A 26170-nucleotide genomic window follows, 5' to 3' on the forward strand; every position below is an offset into this window, starting at 1 on the left:
ATACTGAACCAATGTAGAACTATAACTGAATACACTGGACACCAAAGATTAGTCTTGAATACTCTTTGGTGTACCTTAAGGATTTTGGACTGCTGATCATGAAAATCACCATGAAATTCCCCTTTCATGCACCATTTTTAAAAAAATTGCCTGCATGTGTTATTTCAATTCATAATTTGTCAGAATAACATGCCAAGATTAAGGTAGGTGTTTTTTGTTGGTCCACAAATCATACAGGTCATCAATGATGGACAATTCAAAGAACTAATAGTAGGACTGGAGAAAATCACGGGAAGGCATTCAAACGTGTTGAAAATTTTCTTGGCATCTATAGAGCACCAAACTACAAGAAGCTTCAAGCAAACAAAACCATGAAGTACAACATGTCACTAAAGATTCACTTTCTGCATTCTCATTTGGACTTCTTCCCTGCAAATCTTGGTGCTATCAGTGACGAACACGATGAAAAGTTTCACCAGGACTTTCTGGTCATGGAGAAACAGTATCAGGGTAACCGAAATCCATCAATGCTGGCTGATTATTGTTGGACACTGAAGTGAAAGGCCTCAGACACTGAATACAAATGAAAATTGCCAAAAGGACATTTTTAGCTTAGCTGAACTATTGCAAAGCATCAGCACCATTATGCAATTAAATGCATTATATTCAATAAAAGTTAAATTTCTTGTTTCACCAAATTACTATGTGATACAAGTAATCTGAAATTATATTTGTGTTTATCTTCAAGCCGTCTATCATAAAAAAAATTCAAAGGAAGCAACACTTAAAAAAATTTGTTCTCAGTGATATTGGAGAAACAGGGAAATCATACTTATACATGGATCAGGCTAGCAACAGCAGGAAAGATGTACAGGAATAAAATGTGTATGTCACATTTAGGATCCTGATGGAGGATCTCGGCCTGAAACATCAACTGTTTATTCCTCTCCATAGGTACTACCTGAGTTCCTCCAGTGTTTTGTGCATGTTGCTCTGGATTTCCAGCATCTGCCGAATCTCATGTTTAGATTGAGCTGGAACTGGACTAGAAGGGTTAAATAAGGAATGTCTTCAATTGGACCTGAAGTTCAAAGAGATGGTGGAAGATATAGGAAGGAATGTAAGGAAGAACTTTTTGTGAATGGAGAACTTGGTGTTTGCCTACAAGGATGGAAGAACTCAGCATTAAACAGGGCTTATGATAGGGAAATGAACCAATACGGAGAAAAATTTTTGAAAGGAGAAAGTGGGGAAATGAGATGAATGGGTTCCTCTACAAAAAGCTTGTATAAACAAAACCTATTCATACATACAACAGTGAATTTTGTGTATTTCTGTGTTGAGGAGATTGACAAGGCAAGACACTGATTGTCTGGGTGACTTTGCAGAAAAATAGAAAACCTACAGCACAATACAGGCCCTTCGGCCCACAAAGTTGTGCTGAACACGTCCCTACCGTAGAAATTACTAGGCTTACCTATAGCCCTCTATTTTACTAAGCTCCATGTACCTATTTAAAAGCCTCCTAAAAGACCCTATCGTATCCACCTCCACCAACGTTGCCAGCAGCCGACTATCCACACGATCAATGCCTCTCATCATCTTGTACACCTCTATCAGCTCACCTCTCATCCTCCTTCACTCTCAAGGAGAAAAGGCTGAGTTCACTCAACCTGTTCTAATAAGGCATGCTCCCCAATCTGGGCAACATCCTTGTAAATCTCCTCTGCACCCTTTATAACCATATAACAATTACAGCACGGAAACAGGCCATCTTGGCCCTTCTAGTCCGTGCCGAACGCTTACTCTCACCTAGTCCCACCGACCTGCACTCAGCCCATAACCCTCCATTCCTTTCCTGTCCATATACCTATTCAATTTCTTTTTAAATGACAAAATCGAACCTGCCTCTACCAATTCTACTGGAAGCTCGTTCCACACAGCTACCACTCTCTGAGTAAAGAAGTCCCCCCTCGTGTTACCCCTAAACTTTTGCCCCCTAACTCTCAACTCATGTCCTCTTGTTTGAATCTCCCCTACTCTCAATGGAAAAAGCCTATCCACGTCAAGTCTATCTATCCCCCTCGTAATTTTAATTACCTCTATCAAGTCTCCCCTCAGCATTCTACGCTCCAAAGAATGAAGACCTAACTTGTTCAACCTTTCTCTGTAACTTAGCTGCTGAAACCCAGATAACATTCTAGTAAATCTCTGTACTCTCTATTTTGTTGACATCTTTCCTGTAATTCGGTGATCAGAACTGTACAAAATACTTCAAATTTGGCCTCACCAATGCCTTGTACAATTTTAACATTACATCCCAACTCCTACACTCAATGTTCTTTCTATGGCTTCCACATTCTTCCTGTAGTGAGGCGACCAGAACTGAGCACAGTACTCAAGTGGGGTCTGACCAGGGTCCTATATAGCTGCAACATTACTTACAAGAAAGATGCAAATAACATTGAAAGAGTACAGGAAAAAATTTACAAGGATGTTGCTGGGACTGAGGACACAAGTTATAGGGAATGATTAAATAGGTTAGGACTTTATTCCTTGGAACATAGAAGGTAAGAGGGGAGATTTGATAGAGGTATACAAAATTATGAAGGGTATAGATGGAGTAAGTGCAAGGAGGCTTCCACCCCCCCCCCCCCATGAGGTTGAGTGGGACAACAATCAGAGACCATGGGTCAAAGGTGAAAGGTGAGATGTTTAAGGAGAACAAGGGAAACTTCTTCACTCAAAGGGTGGTGAGAGAGTGGACCGAGCTGTCAGCACAAGCCGTGGATGCAATTTTGATTTCAACATTCAAGAGAAGTTTGGATATGTACATGGAATGGCAAGACTGTAAGGCTAAGGACTGGGTGCAGGTTCTTGGAACAAGGCAAGTTAAATAGTTCAGCACAGAACAGATGGGCCAAAGGGAATGGCCCGTTTCTGTGCTGTAGCTTTCAATGACTATTACCCATTGGCTACAAGTCCAAGTTGTTAAAACAGTTAGGGAGATGATAGACACAAGAGATTCTACAGATGCTGGAAATCTTGAGGAACTTAGGTCAGGAAGCATCCATGGAGGGAAACGGATAGTCAGCATTTCCTGATGAAGGGTCTGGGCCCAAAATAGTGACCATTTCCCTCCACAGATGCTGCCTGGCCTGCTGAATTCCTCCAGTACTTTGAGGGTATTGTAGGAAGGAGGTTAGATAGATTTGTATACCATTGAAGATATGCAATTTCATTGAAAATTCAATATGGCTGATTTTGTTTTAAATGTCAGGACATTCTCAAAGGGTTGAAGGTACCATCCCCTCTGCTCAGACATGGCTCCTCCATAGAGTTAACAGCACCAAGCTCCAAGGAGTTCACATCACAAAAGATCTCACTTTGTTCCTCAATATCACTTCCCTGATTAAGGCCTAGCAGCACCTCCACTTCCTAAGGAGCAAGTGAGGCTCCCCCCGTCATCTTAACTGAATTTTACAGGAACACCACTGATAGCATCCCGACAAGTTACATCTCCATCTGTTACGGGAGCATTGGACAGAAGTCCCTACACAGTACTGGGAATGGCTGAGTGGATCACAGGGGTCGCCCCACCATCCATCAGGGACATTTATCAGGAGTGCTACATACTCAGGGCTCTTAGTGTTCAAGGATCACACCCATCCAGTGTCCTGACTTTCTACCATCAGGTAGGAGACCCTAAATGCACAAAAGACCAGAACAGTCAGGATGGGAAACAACTTCTTTCCCAGGCCATTAGGCTTCTGAACCCCCCACTGCATCCAAAATGTCTCAGGATAATTTGTACTGTCCCCCTACAATATTTAATTGCAGCCAGTGGCCAAGCCATTAACATCAGGCCAAATACTGGGAGCACCAACATTTCATGTTAATCTAAAAAGCTAATATTCACCTCTCTTCTGCCGCACAGCAAGATCAGAGTTTGATTCCTGTCTTTGAGGAGAAGGTACAGTCTCCTCATGACCACGTGGCTTTCCTGAGTGTTCTGGTTTCCTCTCACAGGTTAGGGTTAGCATGTCGTGGACAAGCTAAGCTGGACATGCCGATTCACTGAGTTCAGGACTTCAGGATTATCTGACCCTAGATCAAAACCCACCAAGAATACAGACTCAGAGTGGATGTTTCGGGAAGATTCAATCTTGTCCAAGCAGACCTGACCTTGGTATATCAGCTCAAGTTTAATTGTCATTCAGCCATACAACACTTACACAACTAAACGAAACATCACTCCACTGGGATTAGGGGGGTGGGGGGGTGGGGGGGGCAAGGTGCAAAACACTGTTGCACACAGCACATCTAGTCACAAAAATATGAGCACTAATCCCCAAACGGAATGGCTTGAGGATCGGATATGGTCCTGGAGCCACATTTCTGCAAGAACAAGAATGCAGCAGTTGATAAAGATGATGGACATAAAGCAGCAGGCCTCGTGCTGGGCCAACCTCAAGTGTTCCAGCTTGTATTGCAGGAACCGAACAGTAGAGGGCAGCACTGACGAGCAGCCAATCTCCAACCTGCTGTGACTCTGCTCTCCCACATGGCCTCCAGTGAAAGGCTGTAACAGCCACACCAGGACCCGAGGGTCTGGTCTGTACAACAACCCAGGACACTTAGCTGCCCCGCCAGTTTCACCAATGAACCAGTAGCAGTATTTTATATTACCAACGTCCAACCAGGTCTTTAATCAGAAGCATTTAAGACACATTATTGTCACAATTAGCAAAATGCAGTGGAAAACCTTGCCTTGAATATTGCTCATATAGATCACTCCATTACACAGTGCATTGAGGTAGAACAAGGTAAAACAGTAACAGAATGCACAATAAAGTTTTAAAGCTACTGAAAAACTGCAGTGCAATAAAATACAAGATCATAAACAGACAGACTGAGGCCAGGAGTCTACCTTATCGCACAAGAGGTCCTCTCAAGAGTCTGATAACAGAAGCTCTCCTCCAGCCTGGTGACACACCCTTTTAGGTTTTGTATCTTCTACCCACTTTTCTTTGGGGGGCGGGGGGGGGGAGAACAGGAGAGAATGTACAGGGTGGGTTGGGTCTTTGATTGTGCTGGCTGCTTTACCAAGGCAGTAAGTGTAGACAGAATCCATAGAGGAAAGGCTGGTTTCCGTGATGGACTGGGCTGTGCCTACAAAAAGTGCATTATCAATGTATACAGTATACAACCCCAAGATTCATCTTCTCCACAGACAGCCATGAAACAAAGAAAACCATGGAACCTGTTCAAAGAATAAACCAACACGTAGCCACACACATGCAAAACAGCAACAAATGAGTGAAAAAAGCAATCAAATAGAATCCAGGTATATTCAGTCCAGCTCAGTGTTCGTTATCTGGAGGCCGCCCCGATTCAAAACAAATGCCCAGAATTGCAACAAGAAACACATCATAATGTGAACTACGGGTCCAAAACCAGAAACCGCATCGATTAAACCTTGCCCTAGACCCAGGATTCCAGCACGATCCTCAGTCAGCATTGAGGGGAGAGAGAGAGAGAGACACCATCTGAACTCAGGGACCTTCCTCCAGCAGCAGTGAGCGAGAGACTCTCCAGTTTCTTGGTCTTGAGCGGAGCAGTTGCTGTACATTGTGCATCCAGGTAGAATGCTTTCTACGGTGCATCAATAAAAACTGGCAAGTGTCAATGGAGGCGTGCTGAATTTCTTCAGCATCCTGAGAAAATAGATATTGACGTGCTTTCTCGGCTGTGGAATTTAGAGTGGTGATGCAGAAGAGTGCTGAACACTCAATGTCCCCAGAAATTCCCCACAGTAAAAACATTCCCAGGGGACTCTCCCCCCACCCCACGCCGATTACATGATTTTTCATAGAACAAATATTTTTCATGGAGTAACTTCACACTTCCTGGCTCTTTACTCAAAGCCCCAAAAGGCCAGGATCTGGGGTGTCAGGGCCAGAGAGAGGGATGGGCTAGTTAAGCTCGCTGCTCCAAGATGTTTACTCTGTTCTGCACTGAACTCAGGCTGCAGCTTCGTATCTGTGGACAGACTTTTTCCACCAGCATCAGCTCCGAATGCAAATTGGCTTGTTTTTATTGTTTTCTCTGCACGTTGTGTGTTTTTCAGTCTTATTTTTTTTTTTAAAGTCATTTTGGGTGTTTGTTTTGCCTGTAAGGAGACAAATTTCAAAGTTGTATACACTATACAACTTTGAACATTTAAGATTTGCCCCCTTTAAGAATCCTGTCTGATTCTCTTTTCAGTTGAGTTATTTCCAGATCATTTATAAAAATCCACAAAGAGTAAGGGACCCAGAACAGCTCCCTGAGGCATTCCACTGGTGACTGACCTGCATGCAGAATATGACCCGTCTACAACCACTCTTTGCCTGCTGTGGGCAAGCCAGTTCTGGATCCACAAAGCAATGTCCCCTTGGATCCCATGCCTCCTTACTTTCTCAATAAGCCTTGCATGGGGTACCTTATCAAATGCCTTGCTGAAATCCATATATGCTACATCTACTGCTCTCCCTTCATCAATGTGTTTAGTTACATCCTCAAAATATTCAATCAGGCTCGTAAGGCACAACTTGCCCTTGACAAAGCCATGCTGACTATTTCTAATCATATTATATACCTCTCCAAATGTTCATAAATCCTGCCTCTCAGGATCTTCTCCATTAACTTACCAACCACTTCCTCAGAACCTGGAAAGTGACAGAAACTGGGTGGCTGCAGCATTTAGATTTCTATCCTGCAAAGAACATGATGGAGAAATATCTGGGTAGTGACAAACGGCAGCTTCTCTGAATTGTTCTAGTTTACCAACAGCACCGAATTCTGCTGTTGAAACGTGATCGCTGGGCCTTGGCTTCAAATAATTTGCTTTCTGCAAGGTCAGGTCCCAAAAGAGTTACACAGATTACAATTAATTTGAAATAGATTAAAACATTCCGGTTTTGTGTATGTATTGATTAGTGTTAAAGACAGACACATGCACCCCCTAGACAAATAATGTCCCCATACAAACACACAGGTGCCTAGACAGTCACTACCCCTACACACATGAAAATCCAGTCACTATGTTGGTGGATGGTAGAACAGGCATGTGGGGGGTGGGCCTCTAGTTCCTACAGTAAGCATAGTCACATTGTATTTTGTACCCTTTCCAAAATCTGTCAGTTCTTTTTTGCAGCACTTCACTCTCTGGGCTGCGTTCTCCCTGCAGACGACCCAGAGAGCAGCACAGCACAGCTGGTCACACTAAAACATGAACAAGTAGCCACTGTGGCCACTTCTGGGCCCGGCAACCACCTTCCTCTTCCGCTTCGCGTGACGGAGCATTGACCGTGTCAGCGGGCTCAGCAAACCCCGACAACCGTGCCACATGGGTGGGTGGTCTACTTTGCTGATGGGGAAGGTGTGCAGTGAGCTACAAACAGGCATCATCTGCTTCACCCCCATCTTGGGGAGATCAGAAAGGCACTTCCTTTGTCAGCAGGTTCAGCGTTTTGGTTGCAATGTTCCGCAGAGCAAAGGTTGGGGTATCTGCCGTGAAGGTCAGGAACAGCTGGTGTTGCTGGGTCTGGATACCGTAGCACTTGTGGTCCTCAGCGACAACGTAGCACTCCGATGGCGAGTGGGTGAACCCGGCGTGGAATTCTTCATGGAGAGCTGGTGTGAAGAGAAAGTCGGGAAGTATGTTGGAATGGTTTGTGGTTTCGTACAGACCATCTAGGAAATGTGCAACATAGACTATAACACTAGGGTAACATTCGCAAAATGGTGGAGGTGCTCAGCAGGTCAGGTAGCATCTATGAAAAGGAATAAAAGAGCTGAAGTTTTGGCCCCAGACCCTTCATCAGGTCTTTGGATTCAGGACCATAGTACCAGGGTTTGTTTTTTTTTGGGGGGGGGGTGCAACTAGAATTGAAAACACACTAAACTTAGATTAAACTGCAACTGCAGTAGTGCGCAGCTCTAGTCTCCAAATCACTAAAGGACGTGGGTACAGTGACGTGGTACTGAAAAGATTCACAGGAATGATACCAGAAATGAGAGGCTGGAGATCGTCACCCTTAAAAGTAAGAAGTCAAAGAATGGGGGAGGGGGGGTGTATCTTGCTGATAAGACACCAGACTGGGCTGAACTAAACCGTACAACCATAAGACACAGGAGCAGAATGAGGCCATTTGGCCCATCGAGTCTGCTCCGCCATTTCATCATGGCTGATCCATTTCCCTCTCAGCCCCAATCTCCTACCTCCACCCAACCCCCTCCCCCCACGTATCCCTTCATGACCGGACTTAACAAGAATCGATCAAACTCTGCCTTAAATATACCAAATGACTCGGCCTCCACAACCGCCTGTGGCTACAAATTCCAGAGTCAGCACACTCTGGCTAAAGAAATTCTTTCTCATCTCTGTTTTAAATGGACCCCTCTCAATTCTCTGATCCTAGCCCATATCGTAGGAAACACCCTCTCCACATTCACTCTATCTAGGCTGTTTAAGTTTCAATGAGATCCTCCCTCATTCTTTTAAATTCCAGTGAGTACAGACCCAGAGCCATCAAACACTCCTTATAAGGTAACTCTTTCACACCCGGAATCATTCTCGTGAACATCCTCGAACCCTCTCCAAGATAAGGGGCCCAAAACTGTTCACAATACTCCAAGTGAGGCCATACCAATGTCTTGTAAAGCCTCAAGAGTACATCCTTGCTTTCATATTCTAGTCCTCTCAAAATGAATGCTAACATTGCATTTACCTTCCTCACCACTGCACCTATGTCTTAGGGTCTTTAACTGTTTGAGGTCTTCAGGACAATGACAGTATTTGAGCGAAGTGATGCTGCAAATTGTTTTCACCTACAAAGAATCCAAAACTAGAGCTGTGCACATGAAGTTAGAGGTACAAAATATTTGAATTAGTCAACTGGACAGGAAACTTCTGTAGCAACGAGTCAGGAGTTAACATTTCAGGCCAATGTCTTTTCACCAGAGATATTAACTCTGTTTCTCCCTCCACAATCTTTGGCTGGTCTGATAAATATTTCCAGCACTTTGTTCTTGCAAATCATATAATCACAAATTAAACTCAAAGAGCAAAAATATCTTACCCACAGAGTGATGGGAATGCAGTCCTCACACTCTTATCACAATAACTGACATTAGCATCAACATAAATAAAGCTAGAATAGGGGTTCCCAACCTGGAGTCCACAAACTCTTTGCTTGATGGTATTGGTCCATGGCATTAAAAAGGATAGGTATCCCTGAACTAGATTAACATGAGGAAGAAAGGAATATAACAGATAAGCCAATGGATGGGACGAGGGGGAGGCTCACACAGTACGGGACCTGCCTGTTTGTGTGTAGCATACTTGATACTCAGATAATGAACCAGTGAGTACTTTTATAAGTATTTTTTATGCAGCAGGAACATCCTGAGTTTAGCAGCTATCAATGGTAAAACAGTAAGAGGCAAAGTAAGAATGTCAAAGAACTGTCCAAGTGGCAAGGGGAAAAGTATAAAAGTCATAGATCCATTTTCAAGCACGCTACACGAACTGGAGCATCACTGAATCTAGAGCAGGGGTCCACAGACCCTTTGGTTAATGGTAGAGGTCCACGGCATAAAAAAGGTTGGGAACCCCTTGCTCTAGAGCAATAGCATCTCTATGTCTGACAGGGTAGTCTGCAACCTGATGGTATCAACTCTGAGTTCTCCAGTTTCAGGTGACCTGCTCCCCCTGTCCCTTTTCTCTCTCTCTCTCTCTCTCTCACCCCCCTCCCCCCCCCCGACCTACTTAGTTCCTCCTATACCCACCAGCCCCCATAACCATAATTCATTCCATTCCTTCCGGTCTCATCTGCTCACCCAACATCCCTTACTTGGTTCTATGCTTCACCTCCTTTCCTCTTAGATTCCATCACTGCTGCCTTTTGTAATCTCTACACACACCCCCCCCCCCACCTGCCTCTACCTTAGCTCCGCATCTTCCCCTCACTCAACTCTTTAACTGGCTTTCAGTCGATATAAAGTGTCTGACCTGAATCATCAACTGGCCAGTTCCTTCCAACTCACCAGGTTCCTCTAGCAGTCTGTTTTTGCCCCCTACTTCTGCATCTGCAGTCCTAGATCTATCCCTGTGATCATTTCTAACGTGCAGCCTAAGAAGTTTTGGGTTTGATTCCCAGCTTGCATTGGACAATTCCTGACCAATGATTCTGACTGAGGAAGGCAGGAAGGGGATTCCTCCCAATCTACAGTACTGTGCAAAAGTCTTAGGCACATATATATATATATATATATATATATATATAGCTAGGGTGCCTAAGACTTTTGCATAGTACTGTATTTGTCAATCTGGAGCAGAGAGCAAATTTGTAGATCTGGTGAGAGTTATGGATATTGGGAACGGTGAGGGTGGAGAGCCGTAGGAGGGATGTGGGATAGGTGGCGGAGAAGGAGTAGCAGAGACGGTGGGGGGGGGGGGGGGGGTAGGAATGGTATACAGACTCACCCAACACTGAGACACCAGGCAAGTTCATTTGATTCCAAACAATCGGCTTATTGATCATCACAGAATGTCTCTCTGGTGCTTCTCGCTCTCTCCCCTCTCGCCAACCATGATTCACTTCTTCCTGTTCCTTTCCCACTCTCAGTCCACAACAGAACCCATACTCTCCCCTCTCCATGCCCCTTCCCACTTTCAGTCCACAATAGAGACCCATATCAGATTTATCATCAAGTCATGAAATTTGGTTTTTTTTTGCAGCATTAGCACAGTGCAATACATAAAATTACAATAGTACTGTAATGCAGACACCCTAGCAATACCTAAGACTTTTGCACAGTACTATATATATATTTTTTTTTATTTTTATTTTATTTTAACTGAGTTAAGTATTGTATGTAATTAGTTTTGCTACAACAAGTGTATGGGACATTGGAAAAAAGTTGAATTTCCCCATGGGGATGAATAAAGTATCTATCTATCTATCTAAATGTGAAACTGCCCGCTGACACTTAATCAACACAACTCACTGGAGGGGTCGGTAGAAAACAGGTCACCCTCTATGGTTGTCCATGCATTTACGGTATATCCACCTACCAGGCTCGTCTTCCGTTGTATCTGCTGGGAAGTATGCCGAGACAGCCAGGGTGTAAAGCTGTCGCAGAACTGATCTACGGCTCTCAGGAGGAAGTATTGCTCCTGTAATATTTTTATTAAAATAAACTGCAATTAATGCCTTTCCTGACACATTACAATTAAAGCTGCTCCGTGCTCAGCATCTGCCTGGTTGTAAAATGGAAGAAATACTGAGACTGGAACGCTTAGTTAGGGACTCCATCAATGCTTTCCTGCACAATAGAGTAGTCCTGGAGTGCCCCAATTGTTTATTCTCGAGATGGATAGGAGAGGTTTAGAGCAGAGTTTCCCACCGTTAACAGAAGAGTCCGTGGACGCCAGGCTGGGAACCCCTGGTTTAGAGGGATATGGGACCAAATGCAGTGGTCAGCAGGGATGAGTAGGACCAAAGGGTCTGTTTCTGTGCTCTGTGATTCTACATTTCTTTGTGCAATTGGTATCAAGGACCTTGAGAAAGAGGTGAATCATCTTCTTGTATGAATGCAGGATGGTGGTCATGATTAAATTACTGGACTTTTCAAAGACTTGGGCTAACAATTCAGGAAGATCCAAATTCAAATCCCAATCTGTGACACTTAAGGATCACGGGTAAAGTTGACCACAAAACCACAAGATTGCGGTAAAAACCCTCTTGGCTCACCAATGCTCTTCGGGGGGGGGGGGGGGGGGGAGAGGGTAGAAGCTGCTGTCTTTCCCTCATCCATCAACCAAGTGGTTAACTCTTAACCAGCTCAGCAAACTACCCAGACCAAGTAGTCTTAACTGGCTGAGCAGATCACTCAGACCGAGCAGACTCTTAATTTGCTGAGGGTGAAGGTATGCAATGAAGCAGGGAATTTGAGAATTTTAACTCTGGCAAAGGTGTCTAAATTAAGATTGTGCATGGTTGGGTTTCCCTTTTGTGTGATAGATTTGGGAGTAGCTATGACATCAGAAGCTTGCTGCTCCTTTTCCCTCCACTTAGCCCTATATGAAAGGCACTCAGTTACTGCTTTATTTGGTACAGGAGGGGAACCTGGTATGGTCTTCTGCTGCTGGAGCCCATCCACTGAAAGGTTTGACATGTTGTGCTTTCAGAGATGCTCTTCTGCATACCACTGTTGTGACATGTGGTTATTTGAGTTACTGTCAGCTTGAACCAGTTTGGCCATTCATTAACAAGGCACTTTCATCCACAGGATGGCCATTCGCTGGATTTTTTTTTGTTTTTTGCATCACTCTGTAAATTCTAGAGGTTGCTGTGCGTGAAAATACCAGGAGATCAGCAGTTTCTGAGGTACTCAAACCATCTCGTTTGGCACCAATCATTCATTCCATGATAAAAGTCACATAGGTCACATTTCTTCCCCGTTCTGATGTTTGGTCTGAATAACAACTGAACCTCTTGACCATGTCTGCATGCTCTTATTCATCGAGTTGCTGCCACATGATTGGCTGATTAGATATTTACATTAACGAGCACCTGTACAGGTGCATCTAATAAAGTAGCCACTGAATGTATGTGCTGAATGCTGACAGACGTAGTGAGCTTACTTTCTTTACAATGTACTGATCATGTCAAAGCAGTTTAATGTGTTTATATTAATGTGCTGTTTATGGTTGATGAGTTTTTGCCATTTTGTTGCTGCGGGGTAAGTGGAGGGAATATTCACCAGGGTGATCCCTCATCTAGTTGGACTAGATATGGCTGGATGAATGAAGGCAGGTTGGGATAACCTTGACTTGTATTCAGTGGGATATTGGAAGAACTAAGCACTTCGTTGAAACATGGATGGAAAAAGGACCAACTAGGCGATGCAAAGATGTACTAGCAGGCAGGGGAGTGCGGAACCAGAGTGTAATTATACTTTTTAACTGAGACATAAGTCACAGCCCCAGAGCAGTGAGATGCCAACTTTGGTTCATGTGTGTTTGGGTCTATAGTTTCTAATATTCTGGGGAATTTCAGGTTGAGTCATTTTCTGGCCTCTTCAAGGAATTGAATCTGTGGAATTCATTGTCACAGACAGATGGCTGTGGAAGCCAAATCATTGGGTATATTTAATTCAGAGGTTGATAGTTTATTGATGAGAAAGGGTGTCAGAGGTTACAGGGAGAAGGCAGGAGAATGGGGTTGAGAGGGATAATAAATCAGCCGTGATGGAACGAACGGCAGGTTAGACTCAATAGGCTGAATGGCCTAATTCTGCTCCTATATCTTATGGTGTCACTTCCACACTACCAGAACTTTAGCAACATTAAAAAACTGCTGTAACACAGCTCAGCTAGATGCTTACCATGCTGCTGGGTGTTCTCGACCCCATGGGGCTGCAAGGTGAATAAGTTCTTGTTCTGTTCCCTGTTTATCAGCAGTAGACTGAAGAAACAAGACCAAACCGTTGATCAGAATGTAACATGGGCCAATACAAAAAAACAGCTGAATGGGGAGATATGGTAAACAGCTTCCTGAGAATTGCTTGGATTGGTATTTCTGTCAACAATTAACAATCTGCAGTCCCCTTAGCCCAAATAAAGTACACATTCAGCAAATTAAATTAAATGCACAATCTCTGCCTGCAAGAAAATGCAAACATTCAATAATTAGCAATCTTTAACACTTGGATCAGGATCCATTTGTTGAAACGGTATCCCATCACCACAGGATAGAATTCCCAGCAGATTCGGAATTCTCTATTGCTCGCAATGTATTAAAGTGACATGCACCATTACCTTCCAGCAGGCCACACCACACTCTTAATAGAAAAATTAATTCATCATTTCTCCTGATCTAAATCCCAATGCATCAAACTTTTCTCCAGTTCTTTAAACTTACAGAGTTCAAAGAAACTGAAATCCCATCCATTACTCCTCTGTTAAAAAATCTTAATCTTCCACCATTTCTAAAAAAATGCCTTCATCACCACCAAATTATAGGGCAGTTAGTCTGAGCTCAGTGGTTGGGAAGATGTTGGAGTTGATTGTTGAGGGTGTGAAATAGGCTGAGTTCAGTATAATTTTCTTAAAGAAAAATCTTGCCTGACAAACCTGTTGGAATTCTTTGAAGAGAAAGCAAGCAGGATAGACAAAGGACAATTAGTGGACGTTACGTACTTGGATTTTCAGAAGGCCTTTGACAAAGTGCCACACCTGAGGCTGTTTAATGAGTTAGGAGCCCATGGTATTACAGGAAAGGCACTAGCATGGATAAAGCATTACTTAATTGGCAGGAAGCAAAGGGTGGGAATAAATGGAACCTTTTCTGGTTGGCTGCCAGTAACTAGTGGTGTTCCACAGGGGTCTGTGTGGAACCGATTCTTTTAATGTTATATGTCAATGATGTGGATGATGGAATTGATGGCTTTGTGGCCATGCTTGCAGACAATACAAAGTAAGATGGAGGGGCAAAAAGTGTTGAGGAAACAGGGAGGCTGCAGAAGGACTTAAGATGGACCAGGAGAATGGGCAAAGAAGTGGCAGATGGAATACAGTGTCAGGAAGAGTATGGCCATGTACTTTGGTAGAAGAAATAAAATTGGAGACTATTTTCTAACTGGAGAGAAATTTCAAAAATCTGAGGTGTAAGGGGACTTAATGCAAGGACTAAAATATAAAAACAAGGATATAATGTTGAGGCACTGGCAAGGCCTCACTTGGAGAATTGTGAGCAGTTTTGGGCCCCTTATGTGCTGACATTTGAGAGGATTCAGAAGAGGTTCACAAAAATAATTCCAGGAATGTAAGGGTTACCATATAAGGGCTGATTGAAGGCTCTGGGCCTGTACTCACTGGAATCCACAAGAATGAGGGAGGATCTCACTGAAAACTATCAAATTTTGAAAGGCCTCGATAGAATGTATATAGAGAGGATATTTCCTATGGTCTCAGAGCAGAGGAACGTTCATCTAGAACAGAGATGAGGGGGAATTTCTTTAGCCAAAGGGTAGTGAATCTGTGGAATTGCCACAAGTGGTTGTGGAGGGCAAGTCATTGGGTACATAGATTCTTGATTGGTCAGGGCATCAAGGGTTATAGGGAGAAGGCAGGTGACAGGGGCTGAGTGGGAAATGGATCAGCCATAATAAAATGGCACAGCAGACTCAACGGATCAAATGGCATAATTCTGCTCCTATATCTTATGGTTTGTGGTCTTAATAAATTTACTTTGAACTCTGAAAGTTCCACAAGTAACGAGTGAAAGACTCGGGTAAAGGACTGCTGTTTAGGGAAGAAGTGCTTGTGGCCTCTACCACGCTCTTTAGCTGATTGATATTCACATTCTATTGTAGATATTATGAAACAACTTACCCAACTATGCTATGATGTAAAGGACTGCAGGCAGGGAAAGAGCTGTGATGCAACCTGAAACAGGTTTTTAAAGGTTCAAGCAATGGGCTCCAGAATCGTTCAACCAACTGGTGGCAGGGGGGAAAAAAAAATAATTTTGTTAAATGTTCCAGAAACAATTTACATACAACTTCATACCACATTAACCCAGGTGACCAACCCTCTTGTGATCACTTTCACTGGACACACATCTGAGCAGAATAGCGCACTCGTCTCCTTTACACATCTGCAAAATGAGTGATAATCAATACTGTCACAGAAATCATTCTTCAGGGTTGCTTGCTCAAACCTAGAATGAAGCATTGTTGGTTACCACGTGGACATTTTCATGGAACAGTGCCCAAAAAAAGGCAGCGTCCATCATTAAGAACCCCCACCACCCAGAAAATGCCCTCTTGTCATTGTTGCCATCAGGAAGGAGGTACAGAAGCCTGAAGGCACACACTCAGTGATCCAGGAACAGCTTCTTCCCCTCAGCCATCCGATTTCTGAATGGACATTAAACCCATGAACACGACCTCACTCCTTTTTGTTTCTGTTTTGCACTATTTATTTAACAATTTAATATACATTTACTGTAAATTACAGTGTATATCTATATACACATACTGTAACTATACTACATTGTACTGCTGCTGCAAAGTTAACATATTTCACAACATACTGTATGCCGGTGATATGAAACCTGCTTCTGACACCGTTCTGTGACTGCAACGGGTAAGGATGGGGGTTACAGAAATAGAAAGCAGCCCAAAGGGGAAAAAATGAGGAAGCATCAATGGGAACAGGCATAAAAGAGAAGGGAGCAGTGGGCCAGGTTAGAAGAAGAGCTATGGCTTCTGATCTCAATGCAGTCACTTTTGGTTAAAAGATGTACAGGAGGATTGAGGGGAACCACAATGATACCCTCTAGTGGAAGCAACAACACTATGCAGAAAAAGTCTTGAATGGTACAGCTATAAAGAGCGGAAGGACTTCTGCCTCACCTCTGACTGAACCTGTTGCAGAGATGGAGTTGGTCCACACAGTAAACACACGTCCACACCAGGGACCAACTGGAAAGTCAGCAGTCTGTGTGGTACCTGGTACAAGAGACGGAAAGAAAACAAATGATTCTTCTACCTATACAATCAGACTTGTCTTTTGCTCGGGGACATCAGAGACCATCAAGAAGAAAGGGGGGAGATCTTATTGAAACCTAAAGAATACTGAAAGGCCTAGATACAGTGTAACTGGAGAGGATGTTTCTTATAGCGGGGGAGTAGAGGACCAGAGGATCAGTGTAGAAGGACATCCATTTAAAACAGAGCTGAGGAACTTTGTAGGCAGAGGGTAGGGAATCTGTGGAATTCATTTCCACAAACAGCTGTGGAGATCAAATCATTGGATGTATTTAAACTGGAGTTGATAGGTTCTTGATTAGTCAGGGTGTTAAAGGTTACAAGGAGAATAGGAGTAAGAGGGATGATAAATCAGCAATGATGTAATGGCAGAGCAGACTCGATGGGCCGAATGATCCTCTTCCTGTGTCTTACGGCCTAATACCCACCTTAAGGCAAGCTCAATACAAATTCTGTATGACACATATGCTGTGTCACATTGATTGGCTTGTCTCAACTGAATTCAAAAGCACCAACAAGGCAGAACTGAACTGATGGGAACATTACCAACGATCACATATTGGAAAAGAGGCACTGACAGCAACTGATGAATCAGCAAAACCAAAATGCTGCAAGCATTCATAAAGTCAGGCATCACTTGAAGGAGAGCTGACAGTTCAGGTTACTGACCTTTCCACAAATGCTGCTCAACTTGCTGAGCATTTGCAAAATTTTCCACTGTGTTTTAGTTTCAGATTTCCAGCGTCTGCAGTATTCTAACTTCTTTAACAACCACGAGTGAAGAGTAGGAGGAGGCTATTCAGTCCGTAAAGCCCGCTCTGCCATTTCACAAACCACAGATGTAATCTTAACCATCCAAAGTATCACTCACTTGAATAGCATGTACACTCAGTGGCCACTTTATTAGGTACCCTGATCATTAATGCAAATATCTAAACTGCCAATCATGTGGCAGCGACTCCATGCATAAAAAATACATGTAGACATGGTCAAGAGGTTCAGTTGTTGTTCAGGCCAAACATCAGAATGGGGAAGAATTGTGATCCAAGTGACTTTGATTATGGTGGCAGATGGGGAGGTTTGAGTATTTCAGAAACTGCTGATCACCTGGGATTTTCATGCACAACACACTCTAGAGTTTACAGAGAATGGTGCAAAAACCAAAAAAAAAATCCAGTGAATGGGAATTCAGATGGCAAAAACCCCTTGTTAATGAGAGAGTTCACAGAAGAATGGACAGATTGGTTCAAGTTGACAGTTGAACTTGAATAGCCACACGCTACAACAATGGTGTACAGAAAAGCATCTCTGAACACACAACATATTGAACCTTGAAGTGGATGGGCCACAGCAGCAGAAGACCACGAACATACATTAAGTGGCCACTTTCCGCTACTCGACCTGCTCAGTTCTACCAGCCAGTTATTTATTCCACCATCTGCACTCTCCTATGTCTCCTTTTCATCTCTGCCTTAAATGGATGAGTCTTAAGTGCCTCAGCTTTAGATTTTTCCCCACAAGAGGAAACCTCCTTTCCACATCCACCCTGTCAAAGCCCCTCAGGATCTTTTACATTTTAATCAAGTCACCTCTCACTTTTCCAGACTCCAGCAGATACAAGCTCGTCCAACCTTTCCCCATAAGAGAACCTGCCCTTTGCAGGTATCTGCCAGGTAAAACCTTTGCCAAACATCCAGCCTTAAATAAGATCAATGCCATACACAGAATTCCTGACGTTCAAAGTACATTTCTTGTTGTAGTATGTATGTAGCATACAACCCTGAGATTTGTCTTCCCACAGACACGAAACAAGAACCATGGAACCAACCTGCCCAAAGAAAAACATCAACCATCAAACCCACCCCCTTACCCTGTGCAAAAAAAAAATCGAGCAAACAGCAACTGAAATAAAAGACCAAAAACACAGAATATAAAAACACAAAAGCAAAAGGCATATTTCAGTTCAGTTCGGCTGTGTTCATTATCTGCAGGCTGTTGCAAAGATTCAAAACTAGCCCAGAGGTAGTGACAATAAGCGATTTGAACTAGAGCGCATTATAAACCTGAGAGTCTGAAGTAGCACCAATTAAAATTTGCTACAGCACCATTCGGACGCAAGGGTCTTCCCTTGCGAGTGACAGAGGGAGAGTCCACCATACACAGGCACCTTCTCCGGCGCAGCTAGCTAGAGGCGGTAGACGGCGCTGAGAACACAGCTGCCTTCCGCACCCACCTTCATGATTTCAGTCTTCCTCGGTGCTTTAATCCGTGAGATCAGCAAGAGATGGAAGTCAATCATGGGCGTACACACGAGGTCTCATTAATGCCCTACATGACTGAAGCTAATTTTCTTACTGTTCTATTCAATTTCTTCCAACAAAGTGAACTGTCATCTACTCTCCAGAGCCTTTTGGTGCACCGTACTCGATCTGCTGCTATTGCCTGTTAAGTAAGTTGGAGAGAGGGCATGAATTTTGACTGAAAACTAAAAGATGAACAGTTGTCCACTATTGAGGCCTGCACAAGTAGAATACCCCCAAGAGGACCACAAGCTTGCCAGAGGGTTTGGAGGCTTGCGTGCCTCAATGACCCAGAAAGCCATGCTGGCTGGAGTCAGGGTTTATGCTTTAGCTCTTGGTAGGGTCACCCATGCCAAATAGGTCAAAGGGTAGAAGCCAGACTAAAAGTGGTCCACCGGTCCTCCAGGTTCAAGGGTTCAGTTCAAGGCCAACTACCCTGACTGGTAAAACAAAATTGTTACAGAAACAGCAGTGAAGAATCCTTCTACATCTGAGTGCGATGGTATTCCTGAGTCTCCACCTGGGACTTGCATAATGGACAGTAAACCGAGAGGAACCGACACGAAGAAAGAAGCCATGAATGCCACTGGAGATGAAGGACCTTCATTGCTGTCTAAACACCAGCGGCATAATGGGCAAAAGAAGAAAATGTAGAATGGCCATTTGGTTTTGGGCAGCAGGTATGTAAAAGGCTTTGAAAAAGTCAATGCCTCTTCACACTGCAGCCAGAACGAAAATAATAGACAAAGGGATAAGGTCAACTCAGATCACGATCTGCGGTCTCATCCGATTGACAAATTCAGCAAATTATTTTGCAACGTGCAACTTCACTTTTTGCAGCGCTGTGCTTGGACATGTTGTGAAGAATCTAATTGAGCAATCAAGAAATGAGTCATTCCTTGCTGAAGTCTCGTTCATTACACTGACGGCAATTAAATCCATTTGTGCAATAATTATTGAGATACAGCATGGAACAGACCTTCCAGCCCTTTGAGCCGTGCCGCCCAGTAATCCCAAGTTAACTGTCGCCTAATCACAGGACAATTCACAATGACCAATTAACTTACTAACCAGTAAGTCTTTGGGACGTGGGAGGAAACCGAAGGTCCCAGAGAAAACCCACGCATTCCACAGGGAGCACATACAAACTCCTTTCAGATGATATCGGAATTGAACTCTGAACTTTGTTGCCAAAACTCTGCCAACCTCTATGCTACTGTGGCGCCCACTGCAAGTTTCTGGATAAAATAAAAATGACAGTTACGTAGGAATGGGTCGGAAGTTGGGACTGAAGTACAGAGTCTCTTCTGATAACTCATCTACGAACCCCAAAGAGCCAAAGAAATGCGAGCCAACAGAATTCAAACGTTAACTGAAAGGGTAGCCAATCAGAACAGAGGCCTATGTAAATGAAAACACTCCAGGAGAGAAACACCAACAACTGCGCACTGAGGATGCCACCTCGACTGGTGATGAAACGTCTGCAAGTTAATTGCCAAGTTCAGCAAACACCACAACATCAAACTTTGTACAGCTGTACTATGTGTGAAAGTTTACTAAGGTGACAGTCAAGACGATAATCTGACAAAGACAGTATGCAGACATTGTGTAGTCATCCAGGCTGAATACAGTCCTTGAAAGCCTATTTCTTGTAGAGTATTTCTGTTCAAGCCTGGGTACCAAGGTCACTGAGCAGACTTACTAAAGTTCAGAGATTTATGAACTCACAAGTGTTACTGCCCTTTAACACGCAGATTTAATTGTATATTAACACCTGAAATATGTATTATGATTGGTACTTAAAAATGCAAATGATGGGATTCAGAAGTGCATAAAGTTTCTATTGGATAAATATATGTATATAACTGCTGTCAATTTCTGTACAAGGATGGAATTTCTTTGTTCAAACTTCAGAACAGTTTGGTGACAGGGGCCATGTTGTTCTCCTTGTGCACAAGCGAAGTGTTATTGAGGAAGGAGGGTAAGATGTCAGAGTCCAGTTAATCAGCAACACTAGGACTGTAACATTATACGCCACTGTAGTTCAACTACATATGCAAATACTTTGCAAATGGAGAGGTTTCAGCTTCCACCCTGCTTTCAGACACAGAATTCCAGATCCCTTCCAGCCTCTGGGCTAAAAAAACAAGTCTTCTCCGGTCCCTCAAAGAAGACACCAGTTACTTGATGTCCTGAGGTCCTCAATGGTTCCAGCACAACTCATCTGCTTATTAGTTCTTAAAGTATGAGTACAGAAGCAGACTGGAATCTCCGTTTGTATCAAGTGAGCTGATCACAGCCGTATGGTATACTTGAAGAGAATTTAATAAGCTCTAATTCTAGACACTGCTATCAAGGTTCAAGGTACATTTATTATCAAAGTATGTATGCAGTATACAACTGAGATTTGTCTTCTGCAGACTGCAATGAAACAAAGAAAACCATGAAAGTTGTTCAAAGAAAAACATCAACCCCCCCATACATAAAAAAATCATGCAACAGCAACAAGAATATCAACCCCCACCCTCACACACAAAAAAATTGTGCGAACAGCAACAAGAACATCAAATCCCCCGTACAAAAAAAAAACAAATCGTGCAAATAGCAACAAGAAAGAATGGGCGAAAACACAGAATAGAAAATCCTAAAACTGCAAGAGTTCAGTCCAATCCATAAACTGCAGGCCCAGAACTTCGGTATCACCACTGAGGTAGAGAGTGACCATTCAAACGCAGGTACCCTCCTTTAGGAGCAGCAAACTGGAGACTGTCACAAGCAGAGACCTTCCTCCAGCAGCAGCGAGTGAGGGAGACAGAGAGACTGTCACACACAGACACCATCCTCCGGCAGTAGTAAGTGAGGGAGACAGAGAGACTGTCACACAGACACCTTCCTCTGGCAGTAGTAAGTGAGGGAGACAGAGAGACTGTCACACACAGACACCTTCCTCCGGCAGTAGTAAGTGAGGGAGACAGAGAGACTGTCACACAGACACCTTCCTCCGGCAGCAGCGAGTGAGGGAGACAGAGAGACTGTCACACAGACACCTTCCTCCGGCAGCAGCGAGTGAGGGAGACAGAGAGACTGTCACACAGACACCTTCCTCCGGCAGTAGTAAGTGAGGGAGACAGAGAGACTGTCACACACAGACACCTTCCTCTGGCAGTAGTAAGTGAGGGAGACAGAGAGACTGTCACACACAGACACCTTCCTCCGGCAGCAGCGAGTGAGGGAGACAGAGAGACTGTCACACAGACACCTTCCTCCGGCAGCAGCGAGTGAGGGAGACAGAGAGACTGTCACACAGACACCTTCCTCCGGCAGTAGTAAGTGAGGGAGACAGAGAGACTGTCACACACAGACACCTTCCTCTGGCAGTAGTAAGTGAGGGAGACAGAGAGACTGTCACACACAGACACCTTCCTCCGGCAGCAGCGAGTGAGGGAGAGAGAGAGACTGTCACACAGACACCTTCCTCCGGCAGTAGCAAGTGAGAGGTTAGTGGATGGCACTGAACACTCACTCACCTTCCGGACATGCCTTGATTATTTCAATCTTCCTCAATGCTTTAATCAGTGAAAAATGGTGTCAATTTTGGCTTCTTCGCCTCGAGGCCACTCACCTCCTGGAATCTTCTCAGACTGCAAAGTGCCAGATCACTAAATTGATCTTCAAACTGTAGATCACAGTCTCTAGCAGTACCAGGAACACATTTAAAATAAAAAGTACCAATTCTCCACCAGAAAGTTTACACTCAGTGACCACTTTATTAGGTACAAGAGTGTAACCCGGTGTAGTCTTCTGCTGCTGTAGCCCGTCCACTTCATGGTTTGATACGTTGGTGTTCAGAGATGCTCTTCTGCACACCAGTGTTGTTAACGTGTGGTTATTTGAGTTACTGTTGCCTTCCTGTAAGCTTGATCCAATCTAGTCATTTTCCTCTTACCTCTCTCATTATCAAGTCATTTTCACCTATAAAACTGCTGCTCAATGAAAGTTTTATTTTTGTTTTTTTAAACAATTCTCTGTTATCTCTAGATCAGGGGTCCCCAACACTTTATGCAATGGACTCCTACCATTAATTAATCAAGAAGTCTGTGGACGCCAGGTTGAGAACCCCTGCTGTACACTGCTGTGTGTGAAAATCCCAGAGATCAGCAGCTTCTGAGATACTCAAACCACCCCATCTGGCACCAACAATCATTCCGGTCAGTCACTTAGATCACATTTCTTCCCCATTCTGAAGTATGATCTGAACAACAATTGAACCTTTTGACCATGTCTGCATGTTTTTATGCATTGAGCTCCTGCCACATGATTGACAGATTAGATACTTGCATTAACAAGGTGTAAACAGCTTTACTTAATAAAGTAGCCACTGATTGTTTGTAGATTCTTATCCTCCTCGTTAATGAAGTAACAATGGGAAGGCCACACAAATTGCCCATTTCTTATGAACAGGGAGTGACGGCAAGGATACTTCTTAGTACATCGAAAACCAACCCTGTAGCTTGATGGCCGGTGCCACATGAAGATCAGACCAGGGCATGGAGTTGACAGCTTCCCTTCTCTCTAAAGGACAACAATATGGGGATTTGCAGCTTTCCTTGCTACATGTGCTGATACTACAGATCATGCCACTGATTTTTGATTACTTATTTACTGAATGTGGCTATCACTGACAATCCAGAATCTGTGGCCTGTCTTTAAACATCCCTTCACCTGAATAGCTTGCTAGGCTGCTTCAACAGATGATTATGAGTCAAACACATTGCAGCAAGACTGGTCACAAGCAAGAGAAAATCTGTAGATGCTGCAAATCTAAACAATGTACTCAAAATGTGGTTTTGTATAGGTCCTGTAGCTTTAGGTTTGTCTGATGGGTTTGTAGTTCCTTTCCGGGGAACATGCTAAGATGGTAGCGCGATATTGATACGTAGCAGCCTCTCTGGACTCTGGATTGGGGATTACCAAGCGTTATGTGGTTTTTCTTGTGTGGTCTGTTTTGTGCTTTTTCGCGTTATCATTGTCTCATTTTTAACTGCCTTGTATTTGTGGTTTATAAATGACAATAAACTGAATCTGAATCTGAACCTGAACTCAGCAGGTCGGGCAGCATCTACAGAAAAGAGTAAACAGTCGATCTTTTGGGCCGAGGCCCTTCATTAGGACGGTCCAAGATGTCGACTGTTTACTCGACTGTCTGCTGAGTGCCTCTAGCATTTTGTGCGTGCAGCAAGTCTGGACCAATCTGGGCAAGAGCAGCACATTTCCTTTGTCAAAGGATATCCATAATCCAGGTAGGTTTTCACAACAATCCAAGTTTCAAGGTTGCATTATGAATTCTGGCATTTTTATTACAGATTTATTTAAATTCCATGTAGTGGGATCTGAACATTATTAATTGAGTCTCTGTATTATGAATGTAGCAGTTTAACCTTGGTTCCTTAAGGTTGTTATAGCTGAGGGGGCTAGTGGGTATGAGCTCCCACTACCTATTAAATGCTCCCAATGGTGTGCATCTCAAATTGCCTCTGACAACCAAGCCCAGCTCTAGGCCTTCACAAGTGGCTTAGCTACTAAGCCCAGCAAAACCATTTCTACTGAAGGAAGAAAGGGCAAAGGCAGGTTACTGGCACCTTAAAACCAGTCTCTCTGGGCAGATGGGGCTCATCAGTCATGGTAAGCAGCTCATCCTGGAGATGGACAACTCTGATTACAAACCTCCGCTACCTTGTGTCTGCACACACTCATGATGAAGGCTTCGGGTGTAAACTCCGAGGGAAAAATCCAAAGCTGGAGTCCCTGGGGCTGTCCTTCATTGAGTTCAACGCTAACCGGCAAATTCTGTGACACTGCTGATGCCAAACTGTATCGATCGCTGCCATTCCTTTCGATTCATCAGCTGCATGGAGAGAGGAAGCCTGGTACATGGGCAACACTTTGCTCTCCATATCGTACTGCCCTGGTTTGTGTTACATCAACAGCTAGGATACATGGTTGACTCCAACCAAGGTAGACCTCTACATAGAGGTTTAATCTTTATGTTTCCGTTATAGAGACAGAGAGTCATGGAGAACAGAAAAAAAGACCCTTCAGCCCATTCTCATGCTAACCATCAAGCACCTCTTTGCACAAATTTTATTCTCTCCCACATTCCCATCAATGGCCCAAAATTCTACCACTGCTGTATGCTATTAACTCACCAAGGTACACGTCTCTACAATGTGGGACGAAACTGAGCACCCCAAAGAAAGCCTCACAACTACGGTGGGAACGTGCAAAGTCATACGGCCAACACCGAAGGTCAGGCTTGAACTTGAATCTCCAGAGTGGTGAGGCAGGAGCTCTACCACTGTGCCACCCAAAGTCCTGAAGGATGAATGGGAACTGGGATTTAATGCCAACCTTGCACACACCCACAAAACAAGAAAGGGAGGCTGCATCCAGTTTATAAATGGTTATCTGTTACTTACGGTTGGGCTACCATGTGGTAAATAGATGGGGTAGTCCCGGGATGAACTGGGTGCCAGTGATCCAACCAGCCATGCCAACAGCACCACCTCCTGGGCAGCCAGCCGCCACCACTTCTCCGTGGCCACAACTACTTTGCCCATGACCATGAGACAACCAAAGTTGCTCTCCGCAGCAGCCACAAACACTTCCAGCGCTTCCTGAGGTAGAAAAGAAATAATGGACAACTTTAAAAAAGCACGAGGGCTTACATTTCTATAACCGCTAGTGACCTCTTTCCCAAAGCAGTTTACAGCTGATGAGATACTTGAGATCGTGGGTTAAGGGTGAAAGGTGAAACATATAAGGAGAACATGGGGAAACCTATTGACAGAGGACGGTGAGAGTGTGGAACAAGCTGCCAGTGTCAGTGGTAGATGCAGTTTTGATTTCAACATTTAAGAGAAGTTTGGATAAATAAATGGATGTGAGGGGTATGGTGGGCTATGGTCCATGTGCAGGTTGATAGGACAAGGGAGAATAACAGGCTAGATGTTTCTGCGCTATAGAGTCTATGACTGGCTGAGAAGATATAATACTGCAAAACATGAGGCAGAATAAAACAGAAGCAGAATATACTTTTAAATGTGAGTGACTGGGAAATTCAAAGGAACCTGACTGTCCCTGTTGCCAAGTCACTGAAGAACCAATACACCACAGGCAATTAGAAAAGCAAATAGTATGTTGGCCCTTATTATGAGAGGATTTGAATACAGGATTAAAGATGTCACATTACAATTATATCGGGCCTT

The 26170-nt window shown here is 43.8% G+C and overlaps 1 protein-coding gene across 4 annotated transcripts in view; it reads right to left on the reverse strand.

The window, feature by feature from the left end:
- fuz (fuzzy planar cell polarity protein) overlaps window positions 1-26170 on the reverse strand; it is a 52889-nt gene that overhangs the window by 3119 nt on the left and 23600 nt on the right. For 2 of the 4 annotated variants that reach the window (XM_073034079.1, XM_073034077.1), the window contains exons 6-11: window positions 25382-25579; window positions 16471-16566; window positions 15446-15552; window positions 13438-13517; window positions 11123-11224; window positions 4699-7677 (exon numbers count right to left, since the gene is read on the reverse strand). In XM_073034079.1, coding sequence (XP_072890180.1) covers window positions 7478-7677; window positions 11123-11224; window positions 13438-13517; window positions 15446-15552; window positions 16471-16566; window positions 25382-25579 — 783 coding nt within the window. In that variant the 3' untranslated portion in view covers window positions 4699-7477. Of the gene's footprint in view, window positions 1-4698; window positions 7678-11122; window positions 11225-13437; window positions 13518-15445; window positions 15553-16470; window positions 16567-25381; window positions 25580-26170 lie in introns of those variants that run through there. The other 2 variants (XM_073034080.1, XM_073034078.1) reach the window with 2 other exon arrangements.

The sequence above is a fragment of the Hemitrygon akajei genome, chromosome 31 (genome assembly GCF_048418815.1).
Source record: "Hemitrygon akajei chromosome 31, sHemAka1.3, whole genome shotgun sequence".
Classification (NCBI taxonomy): Eukaryota; Metazoa; Chordata; class Chondrichthyes; order Myliobatiformes; family Dasyatidae; genus Hemitrygon; species Hemitrygon akajei.